This window comes from Abramis brama (assembly GCF_963993115.1).
Source record: "Abramis brama genome assembly, chromosome: 2".
NCBI lineage: Eukaryota > Metazoa > Chordata > Actinopteri > Cypriniformes > Leuciscidae > Abramis > Abramis brama.
Window position 1 is genome coordinate 30,071,496 of NC_139964.1, and position 22,153 is coordinate 30,093,648.

Here is a 22,153-nt window from a genome sequence, read left to right on the forward strand (position 1 = left end):
ATCGTGTCAGAAGAACAGCGTGAGAACATTATCATGTCTGGTCTCTCGATCTCTGTATCAACTCAGTGAGCTTTTATTACGTTTTCCGCATGCGCAGTAGAGTTGATTTAAGCATCTTCCGACATTTCAGTATGGATGAGAAACTTTTGGAAAACGCTTGAAATGCTAGTGTGGACAGAGAGCGTTTTTAAACGAAATTTTTTTCAAATGTTTTCGGATTATTGTAACCTTTAATGTGCATTTTGTGTGAGAGTGCAGATTTTTAATTAATAAAACCTTTAATCGCAATTAAGTTGATGGGTTTTTTTGTGTTTTTTTTGGTGGAATGCTTTATTAAAAACACTGAGTAAAGGACAATACTGTTAAAAAATAAACAGGACAACTATGAATTGCAAACTGAAGAATATGATCCTTTCTATTCTAATACAATAAACACACAAAAAAAAAGTTTCAAAATAAATACTACAAAGAAAATGCAACTATACTAAAGAGTGCTATACCTATACCCATACTATTTTGTTTAAAAACAAAACACTACATTCAAACAAAGAAATATCGAAACACCATGGTTAGAAATGTTGCTGACTAAACAAATTCTATGAAAGTTATGCCAGTAACTTTCAAAGGACAGATCTCACAGATTTAAATATGTGAAATTTATGTTTGGCTGCTTTGCAAGCAAGAAACAATTGTCCAGATTTCAGAACAAAATGTTACCTAAATGTACACGAAGAACATACTGTTGTCACCACAAATATTTGCAGACCATTAATTAAACTACAGTTTTTTCCCCAAATTGTATCAACTAAAAACAACGCTTAAAAGAGGGCCGGGCACATCCAGGCACACATTCTGGCTTAAAGGATTGTTCACTGTTCAATACTTTAAACTCTTTTGACAGAATTTGTAGCATAATGTTGATTACCACAAAATAATTTCAATTTGTTTCCTCTTTGTTTTGATATTTGTCTTTTTTTATCCCGAGAACAAATGTGCAAAACTTCTTAGCTTTACTGACTTTGCAACCTCTATTTTTGCTGTTAAAAAAAAAAAAAAAGAGGAAATGATTTTCTACTGTACTTGACAGTATGCCATAAATGCTGTTGATAGAGTTTAATGTGCATTAAAGCCAGAATAATACCATAATGTAACCGTTTCAATAAAAGCTTATGATCTTTAAGGCAAGTAGGGCAATTTTCATATTACACGTCTTTCATCCAATTATAACAGTGATTATGAATTCTAGGGAGAGTACAAGAATATAGATGGAATAATTTACTAATAAAACATCTTAGTTTTTTTATGTTTACAGTATTGTATACTTAAAATGTACCTTTCACAAGCTGGTTCGCATTCTTTCTTTTTTTTTTCAAACTGAACATATAAAAATGCTGCCATAAGACTCAGAACCATGAAACCGACAGTGATTTAATGAGGAACAACATCCAAAACAGTTCAAGAAGTCCTTTGGGTGGTCCCAACGTTTGTGTTTTTTTTTTTTTTTTTACAAACCATGAACTCTTCCTCCTTTTCATGTAACAGAATTGCTTCCACTTCTCCCGGCGCGCCTGGAAAACGGCTTAGGCCTTCTCCAAAGACTGGTAGTATTCCTTGAGAACATTCCAGGCTTTGGATGCCATGAAGCCTTCCGGAGGGTTCTGGCCCTCGCGAGCCATCCTCCTCATGCGGGTTCCTGAGATGAAGTCATAGTCCTGGTGTCTGGGTAAAACGAGACGGCGGAGGGAATTTTAAGATGTGCACAGAAAAGGGACAGTGTGGTACCCAATGTGATAAGAAAATGAAAAAGAAACATAATCTCAGGGCTTGCGTCAGAGATAATAACTAGGTGTTGTACACTGCTCCTTTGTTTGGGACGTTTCGCTCTGGAGGGAACGATGTGATGTACTCTGAAAAGAGCTCTATGATAAAATATGTTCTCTCAAGTGGCTCTTTAAGCCATGTAATTCCTTTCAACGGTGCAAAGACGACGAGGTAAACAGGCTGGCTTTACTTCTAGACAAAAATAAATTAGCAAGAAACAGAAATCTAAACTTCAGACCAATGTCATTAAATCCAAACTCTCTGCTACACGTTTTCATTTAAACAAATGCTTTGAAAATAAACAGTGTGCAAAATGTCTGATAAATAGAGCTAATTAGTCTCCAACAGCACGAATACAACTCGAACGCTAGTCTAAATACAATCCTCGATGGCTCCTACGGATAGGGTTTATTTGTTACGGATTAGTTGTTCTTCAATTAAGACGCAGACCTTATGAAAACAAATTCACACAGCACAATGAATTTATAAACATACACTGTTGCACTGCCCATTCCCTGTCGTATTACGTTCATTAAACGAACGCTGTCATTCAGAAAGGCTTTTCAGTCTAGACAAGTGAAGCATTTTATACGGGCTTATAACACTGAATGGTGCATTTGAACAAACCCCTGACCCTAATATTAGGTCTAACTTTCCATTCATCAAAGAATCCTGAAAAAAAAGTATCACGGTTTCCGCATTAAGCAGCATGAACGAGAGAGAGAGAGAGAGAGAGAGAGAGAGAGAGAGAGAGAGAGAGAGAGAGTTTAACAAGTCATGAGTGACATAATATATTCAAATAGAAAAGTTATTTCAATTAAGTAAGGGATAATGTACATTATCCCGCTTATTACACGGCCACTTGCCACGTAAGTAAATAATTAGACACAAAATTTGACTTGAGTTGAAATATTTTATTAGCTCTTAAACGTGGCAAGTTCAAACTAGACGGACATTTAAGGGATACGGTACAGTCATACCACGTATTACATGGCATTTCACCTCATAAATAATTATGGGGATTAGAGATATTGATTTGAGATGAAATCGTTTAAAAATCGTACCTGTTTGTTATCTTATTATCCATTACAGTGTACAACAATCGTTGCAAAATGGCAGCAGCTGCTTTTGTATTCAAGAGAGAGCCAGTCTGCGATACCGGATGACATCATTAAATAACTGTACACTAAATATTGATTTGATGGAGTTTTGTTATTTTATTAGCTCACCGAACGCAAAACTTCCACGAGGAAAACCCGTTTCTAGCAAGCGTAAAGCACCGACTTCAGTTACTCGGATGAGCCTGTGTTATCTGTTTTTAACGGTTGTTATCGTTATCGTGGATGGTGCGATTGACCAATCAGAATCAAGTATTCCACAGAGCCGTGTAATATGTAATAATATTTCACAATATTAAAAATTTTACTGTATTTTTTGGTAAAGACATCTTTGTATTTTTTTTTTTTTTTTTTGGGTAATGTTCTCATAGCAACATCCCAGAACACCAGTAACCAAGATCCTAGCAAACAACCAGAACACCCTGGCAACCTCTTAGAAACATCCTAGTGACCACCTAAAAACACCCTAGCAACTAGCTAGCAATAACTTAGGGCCCTTTCACACCTATCTTGTTTGGTCCGCATTTTCGGATTTTTTAGTTTGATCAGAATCAAAATTACAGGTGTGAAACCTCCCCCTGGGACCACGGTCCGGACCAAACAGATGAAATTTGGTCCGACGAAAAGAGGTAGTCTCGGTCCGGATCAAACTGAACAAAGGATTAGTTCGTTTCTAGAGTGAAAGCATTTTCTGTATGGTTCAGACTTTTACAGGAAGTTCCGGTGGATCCCGCATAGCCTAAACAACTGAAGAAAAATATTTATGTGCAGATCTGTCAGTCCTGCCCACAGCGTTTCTTCCAGCTGATTCACTCGCGTGCACACACACACACACACGTCCTGCCGGCGACGATAAAATGTTCGCACACACAAGGACGTTCATTTGGCGAATTTGAACTAGCCTCGAGTATAGTTGGTGCTGCAGGGAGTAATGCCATAATAATAAAAGTATAGTGCCAATGATATGCATCTGTTCATTCATTCTTGTCAAAGTTACTCGCCGAATTGACAACACGCTGAAGTCAGATGCACGTCCGTTTACAAACCAATCAATGTCAAGATGCAGCCCACATAGATGATGACGACAGGATGCAGGTACGTCATGTAAAGTTCTTTAGTGCGCTCACATAATTGCAATGTGAAACCAAACCAAAACTAACCGAATGTATACAATGCATCAAAACATGAACTTTGGTCCGGACCTTGGTGCGGACTTTCAGGTGTGAAAACGCCCTTAGCAAGTATTCAGAATACAAAACCACATACCAAACGCACTAATAACCACATAAAACACCCTAGCAATGCCCTAACAAGCATCCAGAACATCCTAGTGACTGGCTAGCAACACCCTAGTAACCATCCAAATTCCTGCTAAGCAATGCCCTAGCAAGCAGCCAGAACATCTTAGCAATCACCCAATTGTAAGATGCAAATATGATGCATCCTACTACTGGATGGACCCACAACTGATGGTTTATGGAATATTATCACCATTCCACCTGGTAGTCACTTCAATGGGGTGAAGGGGTGGAACACATAAACCCTGACTCCATAGAGAACCGTTAATATGCATTTAAATGAGAAACAGCTTGGACTGATTTGAGCCGTTTTAGAGGAGGACTTTAAGGGGGATGGCTGGCAATTAGGCTCAGCATCCATATTCGTCTCAAATTTGGCCAGGCCCAACACCCTGCTCAAGGAGCAGACGGAACGCCATAAATTTACTAAGGCGCCAAGCGGGGCTCTTTGAAACTCAGACAGAGTGCGAGTCTGCCACCCCAACCCCCTCCAAACGATTGCTGGGATGGAGGAGGGAAGTGATGCCAGCAACCTCCAGCCCCACTGTCACCATGACACTTGACTTTACATATCAAGGTAAGCAACAATCTCAATACTTAATCATAATGAAGGTAGTTATAATTATGGAACGTGACATTGGAACAGTCCAAAAAAAAACGTGTCATTCCAAACACGCGTGAAACACAAAAGATGATGTTTCACAGAATATCCAATATATGTATTGAATATCTCTTTTCCATATATTGAATATTACAAATGTTAATATTCTTTTATTTTTTAGTATTCCAATTGAACATTCAGTAACATTTGTATGGAATATTTAAAGCTCTATCTTTTTTGTTGCTGTTGTTTTTCCATGGAAAAAATAGCCACATATGGTTTTGGAATGACCTGAGGGTGCGTAATTGATACAAATTTTTTTTTTGGTAAGCTACTCCTTTAAACTCTGTGTGGGATGTGCATTTGCATAAAGATCATTCAACATTAAAAGTCCCCAGTTCTTCCAGTCAGTTTTGCTGCATGTTGACATGCTGCATGGTCTTCATCAGGGACGACTGAAATGCCTGTTAACTCGATAGCGGCGGGCGCTATTAATTGCAAGACGAGACGCCGCGAAAATGCATGATTTTCGTTAGTCATCTTCCGCAGCATTTGCACAGCGCCAGAGGAATAATGGCAGATCTCCACTTCTAAATGACTTCAAAGAATGGAGCAAAGCCATAGAATTTGGTAAAAGCACAAACAACAAAACATTTCCTGTTATTCTTGGCAACACGGTTAGAAATCGAGGAAGCCTGACATGGAGGGAAGTTCAACTCAAGATGATAGACTGTTTGAATATGTATATGAAGTAAATTCATGTTTTCAGTTTAACGCCACGTCAATATGTCCAAGTCTCGAACTTGATAAGATTTGATCCTTAAAGACACTCGACTTACTCATTTTGTGTAGTAACTTTGTGTTTACAAAAAGGAAGACAAATTAAATGGGGAAAAATACATAAACTTACTTTTTAGGGTCATAAAAATCCATGGCCTTCTTGACTTTATTGTAGGCTGCCACTTTGAAAGGCACAATTTCCAGCGATATGAGTCCAGGGGCCATGGTGAGAACTTTAGCGCCGTGGGAGGGCTCGTAGAGGTCTTTACCTGTGTCTGGATGAGGCATTCCAGCGGGGTCACGGCCCACTATGTAAAAGTTGGCCCCGGCCACCATTCGGGCCCTGCAGTGCCACTGGACCTGTTGGAAACAGTTCAGATTTATTATATTTTCACTTTAAAGCTAATCAGTTAGAGTGTTAGTTCAAACAGTTCACGTTCTTTATTCTGTGGAACACAAATTAAATGAGAATGTTTGGAAAAGAGCTGAGTGAACAATGAAAGTGAATGAGGACTAGGGTTGCTGATATCCAAAAAGACAAAACAAGCACCATAAAATATCATAAAAGAACTCCATACAATGTGTACACCATATTCCAAGTATTCTGAAACCATAAAATATTTTTGCTAGGCCGAAATTTTAACTATAATTCAGTTGAAATCTTCCCCTCTGCTATACAGACCCTTTCCAAAAAATTTGAATATCATGGAAAAGTTTATTTATTTCCATAATTCCATTCAAAACGTTAAACTTCCATAGATTATAGATTCAGGGCCCACAACTTAAACGATTTCAAGTATTTAGTTGTTTATTTGTACATAATGTGGGCTTCCAGCTCATAAAACCCACGAAAACAGGATTTCAAAAAAAATAATTATTACATGAAATCACACAGTAATTACACAGTGATACCATGGTCATTGAACCAGGTTTTGGTTCTTTTGGCAGTGTGGGCAGGTGCAAATCCTGCTGGAAAATGAAGGAAGCATGAAGTGCTCTGAAAATGTCCTGGTAGACGGCTGCGTTGACTCTGGATTTAATAAAGCACAGTGGACCAAAGTCCTCTTTTCTGATGAGAGCAAATTTTGCATCTCATTTGGAAACCAAGGTCCCAGAGTCTGGAGGAAGAATGGAGAGGCACACAATCCAAGATGCTTGAAGTCCAGTGTGAAGTTTCCACAGTCTGTGTTGGTTTGGGGAGCCATGTCATCGGCTGGTGTTGGCCCACTGTGCTGTCCACTCAACGCAGCCGTCTACCAGGACATTTCCAGAGCACTTCATGCTTCCTTCATTTTCCAGCAGGATTTGCACCTGCCCACACTGCCAAAAGAACCAAAACCTGGTTCAATGACCATGGTATCACTGTGTAATTACTGTGTGATTTCATGTAATATTCTAATTTTTTGAAATCCTGTTTTCGTGGGTTTTATGAGCTGGAAGCCCACATTATGTACAAATAAACAACTAAATACTTGAAATCGTTTAAGTTGTGGGCCCTGAATCTATAATCTATGGAAGTTCAACGTTTTGAATGGAATTATGGAAATAAATAAACTTTTCCATGATATTCTAATTTTTTGGAAAGAGTCTGTAGCTCTCAAATGTCATTCACATTTGTGTCCATTTGAATATGAATAAAACGGGTTTGACGTCAATTGGTTCTCGCATGTCTTGTAACCAAATGCATGCGGATGAGATTTGAGAGTGCCCACAACAGGAAGATTTTCAGCATCCAATTTAAATTTTGGTCTTTTACTCAGACAAAACTGCTGTATGTTTTTAGAAAATTTAGAAAAGAAAAAAATCTGTGCTAAACTTCTTTTGTGTTGTTAATGAAAGAAAAAAGTAAATGATGAGTAAATGATGACAGATTTAATTTTTTTTGATGAACAATCCTACACTTAAATTTGGGAGTACAAAAATTATATAAAACAAATGGAAATTTTGTTCAATGACACAGAGATAGGGACAATATGTCAAAACATATCATCATGAAATAAGTGAAAACATATTTGGATGGACACATGATTAGAACTGGCCTACACTTCCTAAGCTAATTCTTTTCTGTGGAGTCAGCATGTCCCTTACTTCCTTCTCATAACTCAATGAGGCGAACGACTGCTTCCTGTGGGCTGCTTTAGTCTTACAGACTCTGTCTGCTCCCAATAAAATGTTTAATGTCCCTGGCCACATGATTAAAGAACAACAGACTTCAAAATAGCCATGGAACACTACACCAGAAACAATTTTTGTCAGAAGAAAGCTCCTTGTTTGTCCTTGTTATGTGTGTGTGTGTGTACAAATGGATCATAGAGGGACATCACTGTCCTCTAAACACTTCAGGAGACACAAATCAATTCTTACTGGAAAGTCCAGAGATGCGTGATGCCTGCAAGAAGAGACTGTCCCTGTTGTCTTCAGCCTCCAGCACAGGTTAGGTGGAACGGATCACCAATCCAGTGTACCCTCGACGATTTAAGAAGGAATGTGCCCTGCGCAAGTTTCCTCAACACTAACTTTCCATACAACAGTTCTTTGACTGCAAACGGCATTTTAATTATCGTTCTTCGCAAAAGCACATTTGATAGAGCTTCTTTCTCTAAAACACTGCATATGTCAAGCAATTCCTAAAGTATCCAAGGATGGGATACTTAAGGATTTACATATTGAGGAAGATCTCAAAGGCTATAAGGCTAAATTGAATCCGGCGTCTCAAAACGAGTAGCTACTAACTGCAGATTTTTTTTTTTTGTATATAGTAATATATATGGTGAGCATAAAATCTTCGATAGATGACTAGATGATCAAGAGTCTCCATTCAAAACAAGAAAACTGAAAAAATTATAATGACCAGCTGACCGTACATTATTATTTTAATGGTAAGCCTCAGGGGTCTGTTCTTAGTCCCTTTTCATTCCACACTAACCTCTGTGGGGCCGGCGTACATCATCGGTGAGGGGAAAATGGCCACTATGGTGGAGTTGGGATCAAGCAGCCCTTCCTCCAGCACAGCTGCATGCTGTTTCATGCGCCAGGCTAGTGGTACGTCATCATCTTTGGTCCAGCCTCCCAGCGGATGCAGCAGAAGCACGGGTCGGCGGTAGCCACGTTCAATTAGACGTCGCTGTGTGTCCTGCATGAGCAGCGCGTGGCCATTATGCACTGGGTTCCGCAGTTGGAAGGCAAAGACAGCATCTAACAATGAGAGAAGAGTGTTTAATATCTCTTAACCATAAATATCATTTTATTGCAGCAAAGTTAATATACAGATCAATGCAAGTCTATGGCAATACAATTAAAATCCATAAAGACTTGTTTATTCATAACAGTTGTTTGCATTAAAACTAATGTAATAGTTTTTAGAAAATGAATGTGTTTACAGTTTGAGGGCAAGGCAACTTGCAACACCCAACAGACTAGTCAAAATTGGCTCAAAAGGAGCAACTACTGAGTGTTGTTCCATACCTGCGTTCATCTCTTTAAACTTCTGCTTGAGTTCGGTTGGTGTGAGCCTGTAACTATCCAGCCCGTCGTTCCAGTAGATCCGATCCAGCACCTGGACATCACCTCCGACCAGCCAATCTCCGCTCTCCATCACCATCTGCCACGGGAAAGATCATCAGGAACAACAGCAATGAACTTCCAACCTCATCTGACCTCATCACTCTCTTTCTTTCTTTGTGAGGCTTGAGGAACATAAGAATCCCTCCAGATTCTGAAAGCCAAATGATACATGCATGAACATATAATCTTAAAATCACAGCATGGTGGTTTGGGGTAAGAAAGTGGTCTAATATAGCTAACCCTGACTGAATGTTCACATTGTAGCATATTCTGGTCACAAAATGTCCACTAACACAGAAGAAACTCTTTGAAATTGGCAATCACAGTTGGGGACAGTTGGTTCTGAAACAGGAAAATATACAAAATCACAAAACTCTTGACATTTCAAAGATTTGATGTCATGAACCATGCAAACCTTGAGAAACCCAAATAGGTCTTCCTCAAAAATGCTAATTGTAACAGCCTGGAAACTTAAGAAGTAAATACGACTTTGTTTCCAGGCACAAATTTGACAATCTTAGTTAGAAATCTCTAAAAGCAAGATGTCATTCCCAAATTTGGTACTCAACAGACTCAGGTTTATTAGCTTGAATTTCTAAACATTCATTTTTTAAAAACAAGACTACCATATCAAATCAGGCTAGAACTCTTGGCTGCTTTTACTTATATTTTACCTTCAGGAGGTCTTCGCTGGCATTGGCTGAGCCGCTAACTTGGCCAGGGTTAAGAAGCAGTAAAGTATGCTGAGGATATCACAGCTTGCAGCAGATTCGGGGCCGCTAGGATGGAGAATACCATTTCACAAGACTTACATCTATTGATTTGACTTGACAGCAGCACTGGTGGCTCGAGAACTTTATGTGCAAGTATGTGATCATATTAAGCAATCTTGGAGAGGCCTGAAAGCAGTGAATGTTAATAAAATGCTTCATAAGTTGCATTGCGTTTGCATTTGAAGACTGAATGCATGTGCGGCTGTCATTTTCTGGCCACAGTATAGCAACAGTAGCAGCCGTTTATTTAATTTATGTTGCAGAGGCTGGCGATGGAAAAACTCAGTGAGCGATCTGTTGGCACATCTATACAGTAAATCAACTCTATTAGCTGTCATTGAAAATAATTGAGCACTGGTTGAGCACTGCACCCCTTTCAATGAGGGGAAAAAACATAGATAATGCAATTAAGTTAATGCACTCAAGTCTGGTTAACATCCCCCCCCCCCCCCCCCATACCAAATCTCACAATGTGGACTCAGCTGTCAGACTGACACCCGAAATAAACAGGAAAAGAGTATTTACCACACATAATGGAGGCCAGTTTTACAGCCCCGCTGATTGACGTGCTTCAGCAGATGGAGTTTAACATACAAACCAGACATGGTGAAGTAATGAGATGAACTATTCTGTGAACTTATAATCACATATTCCACATTCATAAGACCAAATTTTCCCATTTTGGGCACTCTGGAACAATATTAATCAAACAGATGTTCAGACTCATTTGTTTTGGGGGGTTTCAGCGTAAGTGATATTAATGATCATGTAAAATGAAAACAGGCATGACGGTAGTTCCAGCTCGAGCCTTGACAGAACTTATGGAAGAAACTGAAGTACAATCACTTCAATGAGATATGGAATTCGCAAGCTATTTTCTAGGGATGCAACAATAATAAAATTCTGGATGATATATTTAAATTATATGATATAAAAAAAAGTAAAAAGTAAAATAAAGCACACTAGAAATAAAATGCTACACATGAATTTAGGCATGCCTACATCGAGTGTTATTTAATGATTAGCATTTTAAGATTATTAAATGTAAAAATAGATGTAAATGAGCATGCATAATTAAATATACTATTAGTCAATATTACAGTAATTTTATTACAACAATTTTAAAAGTTAAACTGTAAATGTAACTTTTTTTTTGTATAATTTAATAATCAATCTTTTTTTGTTTGGCTTGTTTATGGACTGTGATAAATCTAAACTTCATTACGAGAATGCCATTGAGCGACAGAACACTGTAAATAAAACGAAAGCTGATTGCTAGAAACTTCAATGTGTGCAATTTCTTTCTTGGGACTGGAGATGGGTTTATTTGTGACCGTAGGCGAGCAGACAGACGGGGCCATTCCAGAGTCCGAAAGCTCTCCGCTGGCGCCCATTAGTGCGAGCTGGAGCAGAGCGGAGCCATTAAAGTCCACCTAAGCCCACAATCCCTACTTACAGATGGAAACAATTGTTCAGTATTTACTCTGCGAGATTTGTAAGAGGAAGGTGAGGGGAAAGGAGGGGAGGAGAGCGCCACTTGCCTAAACACTGTTTGGATAGAACGCAGGGCGAGAAATCCAACTAAAACACATGTGTGAAATGAAGGAGGTCAAAGAATAAAGAGATTACTAAAGCGAGGACTGAACAAAGATGAGAGAAAGAGAGAGAGAGAGAGAGAGAGAGAGAGAGAGAGAGAGAGAGAGAGAGAGAGAGAGAGAGAGAGAGAGAGAGAGAGAGAGAGAGACCCGGTTTCCACAGACCTAGTGAGAGGGCATCGTGGCTCTGTCTTCTGTCAAAGTGCAGTCCAAAGAAAGCTTGGAAACGCGACCGCACAGGGGCCTATTAAAGCATCAGGTCAGCGGTTCCTCACTAGATATCCATGACTTTACCTTCAAAAATGGGACTTAAGTGGAAAGTCTCCTCTTTTAAATACAATTGCAGAAAGAAAAAAAAAATTACAGCGAAAAACTACATCACTGTGTTCCCTAAATATCAAGTCCCTTCTAAAATGTCCCTTTTGCACTAATTCTATCCCTAATAAGGAGGATACATTAGTCTTGAGCTATAATTTCTGTACAGCAACAGTTTGAGGTGAGTTTATGATCAAATTTAGTTCTGAACCCAAGAAAAAGCAATTATATTTGCTCGTGAACATTCATAAATAGCAATGAAGCAACACAATTCTGCGCTTGTACCATCGGACAATGTGTTCCCATAAAGGGTGCCCGGTGCCAGACAGGTGAAAAGTGATGCGTTAATGGATCATGCTGCTGAATCACTGTGATTCTGCTTTCATATTAACATATATGTAGTCTAAACAGTGCTCTCATTCACAGCAGGCTTATAATCGGGACTTTCCAGGTGGTTCGTGAGTCAGAAAAGAAAGAAAGGGAGGGAGCTGACAACAAAAATGAGATACAGGGCAAAGTTAATCCTTTCCAAGTGCTTACATAAGATAAGAAATCTCATCGGTCCAAAATCAAGCTCCAGATAGTTTGTATAAATGCATTCACACCATGTCGGAATTAGCATAATTACGAAATTCCGACTTAAAAATGCACTCACGTCCTCGTAGAACTTGAAATTACATAACTGCTTTAGTAATTTGTAACAATTACTTGTAAACTGAATTTTCTGAGAGCTCCAACTTCTGCAACATCATGCGGAAACACTCAAAATGGCGTCAGCAGGAAAATGGAGTTATATTGTCATAATTCTTTTTTTAAATTCCTATACTTAACTTTTGTTAATCTATTAATAACAAAAGATCAATTTGAAAACAAAACAACAGACATACAATGAATTTTAAAGTTGCTAGGAGAGCTGGAATAACCATCTCATGTCCCGCTAAATAAACTATAAATTAATTAATAATGCATTTGCATAATGTGTTTGTATTGTGGTTTTGTCTACTGATTAATCAAGTTACACAGATTCATTTTGGCGTTAACAGCGTTGCCATAGAAAAGCATAATTCCGAGGATGTGAACAGCTGAGGCTGATCCAGTAATTACAGTAATTACGACAGTGTGAACAAAGAATAAATAAAAATCAATCAAATATCCTCTAATTGGCTGTTACTGTGTTGGGTCACGCAGATCTTCCGCTTTCTTGTTGCCGGACACGCTGCCTAGTTAGGACACAGTGTTCATAATTTGCCCATATTTGACCTCTGACCTTGATGTACGGATGATCCTTGCATGTGGTGCCCCACTGCCGGGAACAACGCTCTTCCTTGCGGTGCTCGTAGAACTCTGGGTTTCGCAGGATGGCGACTCTCCGTCCACCGTAGGCCAGCGCGAACGCGGTGCTGCCGTCCAGACGCTCTTTGTCGGAGCTTGAGACGGGGAGGACCACCGGCACCGACAGGTTAATAACCCCGCCTACGAACAGAGGTCAGATGCACAGCACATACATCAAACGACCCGAGACTTTGAGAAATTGACAGCTTTGAAAGGACTAAAGTTAAGGATTTATGAGGCGAGATAAGGGAAAGATCTCTGGATGTCAAAGTGATGAGTTTTCTAATAAAGTAAGAGGTCCTTCACCTTGATTAAAGCAATATGAGCGGGAAGCTTTTAAAATCCATTTTTAGAATAAAACACACCGACATCATAGCAGAAACAGCTGTTTTCCATAAGAAAGAGTCCTGCGAGTGTCCCATTTCAGCTCAATCCAAATTAAACTAGTATCAGGCAGTAAGATGCACAAAAGCTGTCCGTTATATACGTAAAGACGCCAGTCTGGTCCAACAAGAGTCCAATTGGGCGTATTGTAAGGATCAAAATAATAACACAAGGTGTGATGTACAGTAATCAAGTCTAATGACGCTGATGATGTAATGCATGAACAACTAACGACTTTCTCTGGCCGCATTTCTGTCACATCCAAAGTCAAACGTCTCCTAGGACCACTTTTTATCTTAATAGGCGTCTGAGTGTCAATGCATGCATGAACACAAATTTGAATACTAGGCAAGACAACACACGGCAGAGCATTACGAGCTCGTAAAACTAAATTGACACTTTTTGGAAACTCAAGCATGATGTGGGAAATTGCTGTAATTACCCAGTTGTATAAATGCGAGGAACACGTCGTGGTTTAAAAAGCCATTCACACATTTGTTGTTCTCGTAATCAAAAGGATGCCGACTTTTTATTACAGACAATCCTGTTTCGAAAAAGCCCGAACATCCTTGAAAGCATGTGATCGACCTAAACCAAAAGCCCTCCATTAAAATTATAATAACTCTTTTATTTCTACCACTAATTGTCATTTAAAATCCACTCGCAGAGCCTTAAGATTCCCTCGCTTAAATCCAGTTTATAGGCCACCCATTCCAAGAGGTTTGCCTGTCTTGACCCAGAAACACTGAAATATTAGATTATTAGTAATAGCTTGTTCACCTTATGTTGGTCCATCATAGTTCACCCACAAATGAAAATCCTGTCACTATTTACTCACCTTCATGTTGTACCAAATCCATAAGTTTTCTGAGGAGTTTTAGTAGCACTTTATTTTTATTTTACAGTCCTGTTCCCCATGTAAATACTATGTTCTTACTATAGTTATTACAATAACCAGGTATTAAACCTGAACCTACCCTTAAACCTAACCGTAACCCATGTAGTTACCTTATGTTAACCAGTATTTTCTTAGGTAAGTACACATAAGTGCACATACTGTAAAATAAAGTACAACTGTTTCTGTCTTTCCACTGAAAGTCCAGGTAACCAAAACTTTAAAGATCCAAAAATGTGTTGTAAAACAAATCCATATGAATCGTGGTTTCATTAAAAATATAAAAAAAATTGTTTCAAAGATTAACCAAAGTCTTATTGGTTGGGAACGCCATGAGGGTGAGTAGCCTAAATGACGATTTTTGTTATTTTGGAGTGAACTATGCATTTATGAGCTTGAAGAAGTACTGTACCTGTAAGATCTTTATTTTTCATTAATGTACAAAATATTTCTAAAAATGTTAAATTAAATCTGTATTACAAAAAAAAGTAGAAAAATGAAGGAAATGATTTCTAAAATCACTTCTGAATGAAATAGCGGCCAGTGGGGGAAAAGTGCATTGCACTGTCTAATGTCGCCATCTGGTGTTGCATTCAGAAAACACAGCACATGAAAAAGAAATCCAAGCCTAAAAGTATGCCACGAGAAGACGGTGTTAGTGTTAAATTATGCGTTTACCATCGAGCAGACAGTTGAAGTGAAGACACTGTAGGAACTCTCTCTCCCTCATGAAGCCGTTCAGAGGAGTGGCCCAGCCCTCAGCCAGCACCTGAACCCACTGCATGTCCACCTAACCCACCAACAGACAACAGATGTTAGCTTTTAAACTGCACAAGCACTGAAAAAAACATGTTTTAGATTGTTTAAAACCAATATAGATCAGACAGTGTCTGAAGAAGTCGAGGAGTGACACCTTGGTGATCTCCACTGCTGGAAGAGTCTCTGCATCAGCCTTGGCCAAGTCCAGCTTGTTCTCAGGCACGTAGAGCTCCTTGACCTCATAGGACGCGTCCACAGGCACGATGTCCTACAGAAGGTGAAGACATCATCACAGAGACATCACTGTCATTTATATAAAAGTATGATGAATGCATCTAGATAAGATGTTAAAGGGGTCATCGGATGCAAAATTCACTTTTATATGGTGTTTGCATATAAATGTGTCTTTGCAGTGTGCGGACACAAGCACCATACAATGAAAAATATCCATTCGCTCCTTTTTTTAATAATCAAAAAGTCTAAACACTCTCACTAATCAAGCCGTTTGAATTTTCTGAGCAATGTGATGTCATTTTGCTCATGCTCCGCCCATGACCACTGAAGGACTGTCCCATATTGGCATATTTCCGCCCTCAGCCATTTGTATACTGTCCACCAAGGCAGCACTTTAGCGTGTCTTGTGTCGACCCCCTGGAAGAGAGGGGTGGGGTGAGCAGTTGCTCATTATCATTTAAAGAGACACGCACCGAAACAGGTCGCTGTGAACACTGTGATAAAAAGTGTGTTGTTTTACACAACCATTGAGGAATTTTAACCAAATTGTGTTACAAACTTTACATGAAGACCCTAAAGAATCATACCAACTTGTGGAAAATGGGCATCCGATGACCCCTTTAAGCAAAGTTGCAAAATATTCTGTGTTAAAAAACTGGCCTTAAATCATGAAATAAGGATGCCAAAGTTTAACAAGGGTGCAAATGAATAACCCCCTCATCTAATGTGACCATGACTCTATTGTGACATCAAACTCTATTTCGGTTTGTAGCCATATTCAGAACACAAGTTTACAAGTGTTCAGGCATCGGAATAATCCTGTTTACATGGATGTTGTAAATATGATGATCTACACATGCTTGTTTTCTATTCCCACTGTTATTTCCTGGGAGTTTCAAGATGCCGCCATTGGTTATACTGTATGCTCAGTTTTATTACTAGTTTTTCACAAACAACGCCATGGAATAGAAACACTTTTGTTTTGTCGGTCTCATTTTCATTCCAGAAATTAGTACATTTATTCAGCAAGGACACATTAAATTGATCAAAAGTGATTAACAAAAATGTATTCATCAAAGTATCCTAAAAAAATTATCATGGTTTCCACAAAAATATTAAGCACAACAACTTTTTTCAAGATAATCAGAAATGTTTCTTGAGCTCCAAATCATCATATTGAATTGATTTCTGAAGGAAAGCAGCTTTGCGTCAAATGAATAAAATAGATAAAATCAAATATATTTGTATAGCGCTTTTCACAATACAGATTGTATCAAAGCAGCTTCACAGTATTAAATTAAAATAAAATAATACAACAAGGTTTGTTTCTAGTGGAATTTATTGATTGATAAATAAAATTAAATATCCCCAAAATATCCCCAACTGAGCAAGCCAAAGGCAACAGTGGCAAGGAACCGAAAAAACTCCATCAAGTGACCTAATGGAGAAAAAAAAAACCTTGGGAGAACCCAGGCTCAGTCGGGGCCAGTTTTCCTCTGGCATTTATGAACTAGAGGCCGGATTGTAGTTTGAACTGTAAGATTAAAAGTATTATATGAATGCCTGGCCGAAAAGATGCGTCTTTAATCTAGTTTTAAACTGGGAGAGCGAGTCCGAGCAACGAACAGTATCAGGAAGACTATTCCAGAGTTTCGGAGCTAAATGTGAAAATGCTCTCCCTCCTTTGGTGGATCTGGATATCCTAGGTATGACCAAAAGCCTCGAATTTATTGATCTTAAAGAGCGCAATGGATTATAGGTTGATAGAAGATCCGTTAAATAGACTGGAGCTAAGCCGTTTAGGGCTTTATAAGTCAGTAGCCATACCTTGTAATTAATACGGAACTTTATAGGTAACCAATGCAGTGATGATAAAATCGGTGTTATATGATCATATTTAGTTGATCTAGTAAGAACTCTAGCGGCTGCATTTTGGACTAACTGTAGCTTGTTTATTGAGGATGCAGGACAACCAGCTAATAAAGCATTACAGTAATCTAGTCTCGAGGTCATGAATGCATGACCTAACTTTTCTGCATCAGAAACTGCAGAAACGTAGCTTAGCAATGTTTCTAAGGTGGAAAAGGGCTGTTTTTGTAACATATGAAATATGATTTTCAAAAGACAGGTTACAGTCTAGTATAACACCTAGGTCTTTTACTGTAGAGGATAAAGTAACAGGACATCCTACGATGTTAAAGTTGTATTGTGAGAGGTTTTGTGGGCGGTTTTTTGAACCGATAAGTAATACCTCTGTCTTGTCTGGATTTAATAAAAGAAAATTACACATCATCCAATCTTTTATATCTTTAACACACTCTGTCAATTTGGATAATTTAGCGTTTTCATTCGGCCGTGATGAAATAAATATATTTGAGTGTCATCAGCATAACAATGGAAACTAATTCCATGTTTCCTTATAATATTTCCAAGTGGCATCATATATATTGAGAATAACAGAGGGCCCAACACAGATCCCTGCGGCACTCCATAGTTTACTGGAGTTATGATCGATTTTTCTCCATTCAAATAGACAAAATGGTAGCGGTCAGATAGGTATGATCTGAACCAACTTAATGCTTGTCCTTGAACACCAGTATAATTTTGTAGTCGATCTAAGAGTATTGTGTGATCTATAGTATCGAACGCAGCACTAAGATCAAGTAAAACTAGTATTGAGATACAGCCTTGGTCAGAAGCTAAAAGTAAATCATTTGTGATTTTAACGAGCGCAGTTTCAGTGCTATGATGCGGCCTGAATCCTGACTGAAACTTTTCATAGATATAATTTTCTTGCAAGAAAGAGCCCAGTTGAGCGGACACCACTTTTTCTAGTATTTTAGACATAAATGGAAGATTTGAAATGGGTCTATAATTTGCTAGATTATTATGATCTAATTACATTTTTAAAATACAAAACAGTTAATATCTTCTTTCAGTAGATTTTGCACAAGGTATTTACATGCAAAAGATTTCCAAATAAAACAGGCATATTCCAGGGGTAGCAAACACTGAATCAGGCAATCAGACTGTGGCAGTTACATGACTTGATAATAACCGTAATACTGCCATATTCCAATTGATATCAGTATATACGTGTGCATGTAAATGAGAAAAACTTCTGTAGCAAGAGATGTTTTACCGCTTGCAACAATCAGACATTTAGATTACAAACCCTCAAATAGAGTTTCAAACAGAATTCAGTTTAACATGAATGAATGGAGAGAACTTACCCTCTCCTGCAGGAGGTCCAGGAGCTGCTGGATGCACTCGTTCACACTGCAAGAATCGGTCTTTAGTACCAGTTCAGGGGCCTCTGGCTTCTCATACTCAGAGTCTATTCCTGTGAACCCTGAGGACAACAGGAGTCACCGGTTATATTACATTACAACACCAATCCATTCATCAGCAGAAACAGACCTGCTTGGGATGCACTTCTTGAAAACAGTTTTTCATTCAACGGGACTGAAAACAGTGAAGTCCTTAGTAATGCTGGAAGGATAAGACACTTCCTGCTATAAACATCACTCATTCTCATCACGAGATGTTAGCAACTTTCAGATTAATGTGAGTAACTTTCAACTTTCACAGCAGTGTTTCCTGTGTCACTCTTCATCTGATCAGCCGTTACTGAATTTGCAGGTCCACAGCAATAAAAATTAAATTGAACAAAAACAACAGGAAACAATGAGTCACAGATTAAGTCAAGAGCGAGTCAAGTGTCTTTCCTACCAGAAACCTGCTTTCCAAGAGTCACAGGAAGCTGATTTCCAGATTCTTCAGGAAACCAAGAGGGTTGTGATGAATCACCTCTCGTTTGCTCAAAAAGTTTTGTGTAACCTCAAAAACCTTTAACTTACTCTCAAAAGTACACAGTGCTGATATCACAGTTGTGTTTCCCGAGATGAAGTGTTATGCACACCAAAAAGGCCACAAGCTCCGCTCTTTCATCATTCTGCAAAAAATCCAGTAAACACTTTTCTGGTGTTTTTCTTCTCAGACAAAACGTTTCGTCCTCCTTCAGTGCCTCAGAACATCCCAGGGCCCATATTTTCCCATTTTTAGCTCGGCTAATTTTTTGAAGTGAGTGAAAATACATGTATTTGGACACATATTTTGCATGACATTACGTATTAATATGTCCAAATAGATACAAATAGAAAAATAATAACATTCAATACAATCTGACAGCAACTGAGATGAAGTCCAAACAAAATGTAAATGTGTGTAGTTTGAATGGGAATGGGAATCATTGTATTTCACGTGGACATTTGCAGCAATGATTTGAGTTGGATATGCAAAAAAACAAAACATGATTGTCTTACCTCTGATTTCTCCAGCTCTAGCCCTCTTATAGAGTCCCTTCACATCTCTCTGCTCACACACATCCAGAGGAGCATCTACAAACACCTCAAAGAACGGAAGACCAGCAGCTTCATGGATCTTCCTGGCATTCAGCCGGTCCTGGGGCCAAAACAATATTAATCAAATGTTTTAACCCTAAAATGATCAAAACTTTGCTGAAAAACCTGTTGTTTTAGATTGCGATCCACAACATGCCTTCTGTCTGATTAATAGTTTATACATAGTTTAAACATAAGAATAACTTTCCTATCAAGAATAACATTCACTGGACTAAAGCAACTTAGGTTTACTTGATCATCCATACATAATTTTTTTTGAAAACCCATGTTAAAATGTATCAACTATGATACAACAGGCAATTTGAGGAATTTGTTTGTTTATTTTTTGTTTGTTTCAAAATGTATTAATCTCTCAATCATCATTATATTGCATTACATTATACATTTCACCACCTGCAATGAAAACTACAGAGTTTTGATCTTAAAACTAAGAATTTAAATATAATCCTCCTGAGATACACTGAAAGAAATCGAGTGACAACTGATATTTATATGCATTTTATGTTGTCATGCTGCTATAAAAATCTCATTTATTTACATTACAAGCTACGTAAATAACAACATTTGCACCAAATTGTATATTTTTGTTTATATGGTTCATGGTATATGGTATTTTTGTTTATATGGTTCATAATAGCCTGATGTATCAAATATGACGTAAAACAGGTTCAATAAACAGATTTTTCTATTATTTGATGTCAGGCTTTACATGGTTAAGAAGTCTTATACACGCAGCTCTTGATGTTTCTCACCCTGCTGTATGGGGAAATGAAGCTGGCGATACACACGAGCCCCGCGTCAGCAAACAGTTTTGCCACTTCCGCGATACGGCGAATGTTCTCCTCGCGGTCCTCGGGGCTGAAGCCCAGGTTCTTATTGAGGCCCTGTCTGATGTTATCTCCATCCATAGTGTAGCAGGGGATGCCATGACACACCAGATACTCCTCCAGAGCCATGCTGACCGTCGTTTTACCTGCACCAGAGAAACCTGAGGATGCACAACAGAGCTCATATTTACTGAACATTTTGGACACACACACAACCATGAAGATTAAATCACGTCATTCATCTTCTACCTGTAAGCCACACCGTGCATCCTCGAAACCCTCCTCTAGTGCCGACTACTTGTCCACGCTTGTTTCTGCTCACATGATGGGCTTGGTATGTCACATTGGTGGCTCTTTGCATCCCCTGCACAAATTGCAGATTCAGATTAATTTAATCTGTCTCATCTTTAACAAAGGCCTCCTGTTTGATTGACTGAAGTAAAACACTTCAAGAAAGACATTGGCTGTATCAGATGGTAATTACATGGTATGTTGGTTTATACCATAGTACTGGACCACTTATATTTTTCTTATACAGTATTTTTGTGTGTATATAAATATACATACATACATACATATACATACATACATATATGTATGTGTGTATATATATATATTTTGATTGATTGATATTTTTTTAAATAGGCTATTGCACAATATATATACTATACTATATATATATCGTGGTACTGAATTATTACCATATCTATGAACCATGGTATTTACATTATACTCCAAAGACTACCCATACATGTACATGTCCAAGAAGCCATGTTAGTATTATAGTAACGATACAAAAAGTGATAATACCCGTGCTTGTGATGCCAGAAATGCTGTAGAAGCTCACTGGGTTTTAAGACAGACAATATGCATAAATAAAAGGATCATGCATTCATCCTTTTCATACACGTTTCATACAACGATTATTCTGGATTTCGTTTATATTATGAATTAAAATAGTGTGGGTCAGATGCATAATCAAAAACACCATTATTCATAGCACGATGTGTGGTACTGTAACTGTACTATATTAGCAATGCAATATATCCCTCAATTTACAGCCGCTAACGTTACTCACCCAACTCTCAGGCGCGTTGCTCAGTTTCTGCTTCTTACTCGAGTTCCCAGATGTCTCCATTCTGAGCTGCTGAATTCACACTTGGTAAACAGATAAATAGTGTGATATATATATTCGCAGAAGTTGCTTTAATGAAGAGCCGGGTCCACTGACCACTGTGCGTTGAACTCCAGAAGGAAGCGTAGAGCTTTACAGGATGCGGCACAGGAAGTGATGGAGCTCAGACAAGTCCCGCCTCTAACGTGTCAAGACTCCACCCACTTACCAATCGGATTGGTCGGAATGGCATCCAAGTCGATAGTGATTAGACAGTCAAGAAGTCGTTCATATAGCCGTGGCAACGAAAGCAAACAAG

At 38.5% G+C, this 22,153-nt stretch overlaps 1 protein-coding gene across 1 annotated transcript; it reads right to left on the reverse strand.

Moving 5' to 3' along the window:
- Positions 1-319: 319 nt before the first annotated feature.
- Positions 320-21,987, reverse strand: papss1 (3'-phosphoadenosine 5'-phosphosulfate synthase 1). Its single transcript, XM_084106877.1, has 12 exons — positions 21,799-21,987; positions 20,970-21,084; positions 20,646-20,881; positions 19,795-19,933; positions 18,703-18,821; positions 15,390-15,503; positions 15,155-15,266; positions 13,133-13,338; positions 9,084-9,219; positions 8,545-8,813; positions 5,749-5,978; positions 320-1,719 (listed from the first exon to the last, which is right to left on the reverse strand). Exons 1-12 carry the CDS (start codon positions 21,856-21,858, stop codon positions 1,581-1,583), a joined length of 1,875 nt encoding a protein of 624 aa, XP_083963003.1. The 5' UTR covers positions 21,859-21,987; the 3' UTR covers positions 320-1,580.
- Between the last annotated feature and the right edge of the window lie 166 nt (positions 21,988-22,153).

What these genes read in the sequence shown, in the direction of transcription:
- papss1 (XM_084106877.1), bottom strand. Translation starts at nt 21,858, where the DNA reads ATGGAGACATCTGGGAACTCGAGTAAGAAGCAGAAACTGAGCAACGCG. An exon ending in GCAACGCGCCTGAGAGTTGG is followed by an intron (nt 21,085 to 21,798) that starts GTGAGTAACGTT and finishes CAATTTGTGCAG; the next exon opens with GGGATGCAAAGAGCCACCAA. An exon ending in CTTCAACTGTCTGCTCGATG is followed by an intron (nt 13,339 to 15,154) that starts GTAAACGCATAA and finishes CTCTGTTCGTAG; the next exon opens with GCGGGGTTATTAACCTGTCG.